Raw genomic sequence first — 5,000 nt, 5'->3', positions numbered from 1 at the left:
GGCCCGTTTACTTATGTTTTCTCATATGAATCTCTTGTCTCCAGCTATTGGGGATCCTATTTCCGTACCAACTCAAGATATGCTTATTGGGCTCTATGTATTAACGAGTGGAAATCGTCGAGGTATTTGTGCAAATAGGTATAATCCATGTAATCGCAGAAATTATCAAAATAAAAGAATTGATGATAATAACTATAAGTATACGAAAGAACCTTTTTTTTGTAATTCCTATGATGCAATTGGAGCTTATCGGCAGAAAAGAATCAATTTAGATAGCCCTTTGTGGCTCCGGTGGCGACTAGATCAACGCGTTATTACTTCAAGAGAAACTCCCATCGAAGTTCACTATGAATCTTTGGGTACCTATCATGAGATTTATGGGCACTATCTAATAGTAAGAAGTATAAAAAAAGAAATTATTTGTATATACGTTCGAACCACAGTTGGTCATATTTCTCTTTATCGAGAAATCGAAGAAGCTATCCAAGGGTTTTGCCGAGCCTACTCATATGGTACCTAATCATATGGTATCTAAACTAAGTAATTCTATGACACCCGTGTCATTTTGGGTTTCTCCAGTTCACCTAGGACTATAGTTCCTGAATTTCTATGCGAATCAAGATCGAGAAAAGGAAGTTTTCCAATCATTGACTCAAACCCATTGTCGAACCCCACTCAGCGGAATAGGGAGGTACTTATGGCAGAACGGGCCAATCTGGTCTTTCACAATAAAGTGATAGATGGAACTGCTATTAAACGACTTATTAGTAGATTAATAGATCACTTCGGAATGGCATATACATCACACATCCTGGATCAAGTAAAAACTCTGGGGTTCCGACAAGCCACTGCTACATCCATTTCATTAGGAATTGATGATCTTTTAACAATACCTTCTAAGGGGTGGCTAGTCCAAGATGCTGAACAACAAAGTTTTATTTTGGAAAAACACCATCATTATGGAAATGTACACGCGGTAGAAAAATTACGCCAATCTATTGAGATATGGTATGCTACAAGTGAATATTTGCGACAAGAAATGAATCCTAATTTTAGGATGACCGACCCCTTTAATCCAGTCCATATGATGTCCTTTTCGGGAGCTAGAGGAAATGCATCCCAAGTACACCAATTAGTAGGTATGAGAGGATTAATGTCGGATCCACAAGGACAAATGATTGATTTACCTATTCAAAGTAATTTACGTGAAGGACTGTCTTTAACAGAATATATCATTTCTTGTTACGGAGCCCGAAAAGGGGTTGTGGATACTGCTGTACGAACATCGGATGCTGGATATCTTACACGCAGACTTGTTGAAGTAGTTCAACACATTGTTGTACGTAGAACAGATTGCGGCACCATACGAGGCATTTCTGTGAGTCCTCAAAATGGGATGATGCCGGAAAGAATTTTTATACAAACATTGATTGGCCGTGTATTAGCGGACGATATATATATAGGCCCCCGATGCATTGCCGTTCGAAATCAAGATATTGGGATTGGACTTGTCACTCGATTCATAACCTTTCAAACACAACCAATATCTATCCGAACCCCCTTTACTTGTAAGAGTACATCTTGGATCTGCCGATTATGTTATGGCAGGAGCCCCACTCATGGCGACCTGGTCGAATTGGGAGAAGCTGTAGGTATTATTGCGGGTCAATCTATTGGAGAACCGGGCACTCAACTAACATTAAGAACTTTTCATACCGGTGGAGTGTTCACAGGGGGTACTGCAGAACATGTACGAGCCCCTTCTAATGGAAAAATAAAATTCAACGAGGATTTGGTTCATCCCACACGTACACGTCATGGGCACCCTGCTTTTCTATGTTATATAGACTTGTATGTAACTATTGAGAGTGAAAATCTTATACATAACGTGACTATTCCACCCAAAAGTTTGATTTTAGTTCAAAATGATCAATACATAGAATCAGAACAAGTGATTGCTGAGATTCGCGCGGGAGCATATACTTTAAATTTTAAAGAGAGGGTTCGAAAACATATTTATTCTGATTCAGAGGGAGAAATGCACTGGAGTACTGATGTATACCATGCGCCGGAATTTACGTATAGTAATGTACATCTTTTACCAAAAACAAGTCATTTGTGGATATTATCAGGAGGTTCGTGCAGATCCAGTGCAGTCCCTTTTTCACTCCACAAGGATCAAGATCAAACGAACGTTCATTCTCTTTCTGCTGAAGGAAGATATATTTCTAGCCTTTCAGTAAATACAGTAAATAATGATCAAGTGAAACACAACAGTTTGAATCTTTCTGGTAAAAAAGAAAGTAGTATTCCTGATTATTCAGAATTTAATCGAATCATATATACGGGTCATTGTAATCTCATACTTCCTACTATTCTCCATGATAATTCTGATGTTTTTTTATTGACAAAGAGGCGAAGAAATAGATTCATCATTCCATTCCAATCGATTCAAGAACGAGAGAAAGAACTAATGCCCCGTCCCGGTATTTCGATTGAAATACCCATAAATGGTATTTTTCGTAGAAATAGTATTCTTGCTTATTTCGATGATCCTCAATACAGAAGAAAGAGTTCGGGAATTACTAAATATGGAACCATAGGGTTGCATTCAATCCTCAAAAAAGAGGATTTAATTGAGTATCGGGGAGTCAAAGAATTTAAGCCAAAATATCAAACGAAAGTAGATCGATTTTTTTTCATTCCCGAGGAAGTGCATATTTTACCCGAGTCTTCGTCCATAATGGTACGGAACAATAGTATCATTGGGATAGATACACGAATCACTTTAAATACAAGAAGCCGAGTAGGCGGATTGGTTCGAATGGAGAGAAAAAAAAAAAGGATTGAACTAAAAATATTTTCTGGAGATATCCATTTTCCTGGAGAGATGGATAAGATATTCCGACACAGCGGCATCTTGATACCACCGGGAACGGTAAAAAAAAATTCTAAGGAATCAAAAAAATTGAAAAATTGGATTTATGTCCAATGGATCACACCCACCAAGAAAAAGTATTTTGTTTTGGTTCGACCCGTAATCATATATGAAATAGCGGACGGTATAAATTTAGCAACACTTTTCCCCCAGGATCCATTGCGGGAAAGGGATAATCTAGAACTTAGAGTTGTAAATTATATACTTTATGGAAATGGTAAACCAATTCGGGGAATTTCTGGCACAAGTATTCAATTAGTTCGGACCTGTTTACTATTGAACTGGGACCAAGATAAAAAAAATTCTTCTATCGAGGAGGCCCGCTCTTCCTTTATTGAAGTAAGTGCAAATGGTCTGATTCAAGATTTCCTAAGAATCAACTTAGTGAAATCCCATACTTCGTATATCCGAAAAAGGAATGATCCGTTAGGTTCGGGATTAACCTCTGATAATAGGTCGGATCGTACCAATATAAATCCATTTGATTCTATTTATTCCAAGGCAAGGATTCAACAACCATTTAGCCATAGCCAAAATCAAGGAACTTTTCGTACGTTGTTGAATAGAAGTAAAGAATCCCAATCTTTGATAATTTTGTCATCATACAATTGTTTTCAAATGAGTCCATTCAACGATCTAAAATATTACAATGGGATAAAAGAATCAATTAAAAGAGATCTTCTAATTCCAATTACGAATTCGTTAGGCCCTTTCGGAACAGCCTCTCAAATTGATAATTTTTATTCATTTTACCATTTAATAACTCATAATCAGATTTCGTTAACTAAATATTTGCAACTCGCCAATTTAAAACAGACTTCTCAAGTATTTCAATATTATTTAATGGATGAAAACGAAAGAATTTCTAATTCCGATACGAACATACTTTTGAATTCATTCAATTTGAATTGGCATTTTCTCCATCATAATTATAATCATAATTATTGTGATGAAACATCCACAATAATTAGCCTCGGGCAGTTTATTTGTGAAAATCTATGTATAGCCCAAAAAGGATCACACCTAAAATCGGGGCAAGTTATAATTGTTCAAATTGACTCTGTAGTAATAAGATCGGCGAAGCCCTATTTAGCCACTCCAGGAGCAACTGTTCATGGACATTATGGAGAAATCCTTTCCGAAGGAGATACATTCGTTACATTTATATATGAAAAATCTAGATCTGGTGATATAACGCAGGGCCTTCCAAAAGTTGAACAGGTTTTAGAGGTGCGTTCGATTGATTCAATATCGATGAACCTAGAAAAGAGAGTTGAGGGTTGGAACGAGTGTATAACAAGAATTCTTGGAATTCCTTGGGGATTTATGATTGGTGCTGAGCTAACTATAGTGCAAAGTCGTATCTCTTTGGTTAATAAGATCCAAAAGGTTTATAGATCCCAGGGGGTGCAGATCCATAATAGACATATAGAAATTATTGTACGTCAAATAACATCAAAAGTGTTGGTTTCAGAAGATGGAATGTCTAATGTTTTTTCACCCGGAGAACTAATTGGATTGCTGCGAGCTGAACGAACGGGGCGCGCTTTGGAAGAAGCAATTTGTTACCGAGCCATATTATTAGGAATAACGAAAGCATCTCTAAATACTCAAAGTTTCATATCCGAAGCGAGTTTTCAAGAAACTGCTCGAGTTTTAGCAAAAGCCGCTCTCCGGGGTCGTATCGATTGGTTGAAAGGTTTGAAAGAGAACGTTGTTCTAGGGGGGATGATACCTGTTGGTACCGGATTCAAAGGATTAGTGCACCGTTCAAGGCAACATAACAACATTCCTTTGGAAACCAAAAAGAAGAATTTATTCGAGGGGGAAATGAGAGATATTTTGTTCCACCACAGAGAATTATTTTATTTTTGCATTTAAAAGAATTTCCATGATCCATCAGAACAATCATTTTTAGGATTCCTAAGAGTGAATTTATCCTTTATGGGATTTAATGATTCGAAAGAGAGAATTCATCCTTTTACGGTCATTTGATTTGGTAATAAAGATACTAACGAATGGAAAGAAATGAACGGTTTGGATCTGTATCAACGGCCAATTT

The 5,000-nt window shown here is 37.0% G+C and overlaps 2 protein-coding genes across 2 annotated transcripts in view, besides 1 other annotated feature; both read left to right on the top strand. All coding sequences in view use genetic code 11, as the record gives it.

The window, feature by feature from the left end:
• rpoC1 (RNA polymerase beta' subunit) overlaps positions 1-520 on the top strand; it is a 2,787-nt gene extending 2,267 nt beyond the window's left edge. The window contains exon 2 of the mRNA in view: positions 1-520. This exon is cut by the window's left edge and continues 1,091 nt beyond it. Within this exon, the coding sequence (YP_010304149.1) occupies positions 1-520 (520 nt within the window).
• Positions 1-5,000: part of a sequence feature (large single copy (LSC)) that runs on past both edges of the window.
• rpoC2 (RNA polymerase beta'' subunit) lies at positions 698-4,819 on the top strand. Its single transcript has one exon. The coding sequence runs from the start codon at positions 698-700 to the stop codon at positions 4,817-4,819; it is 4,122 nt and encodes a 1,373-aa protein (YP_010304148.1).

Source organism: Malus domestica, chloroplast (assembly GCF_042453785.1).
Source record: "Malus domestica cultivar Red Delicious-ww chloroplast, complete genome".
Taxonomy (NCBI): domain Eukaryota; kingdom Viridiplantae; phylum Streptophyta; class Magnoliopsida; order Rosales; family Rosaceae; genus Malus; species Malus domestica.
The sequence above is the reverse complement of the archived record's forward strand: the minus strand, read 5'-3'. Positions and strand labels throughout refer to the sequence as shown.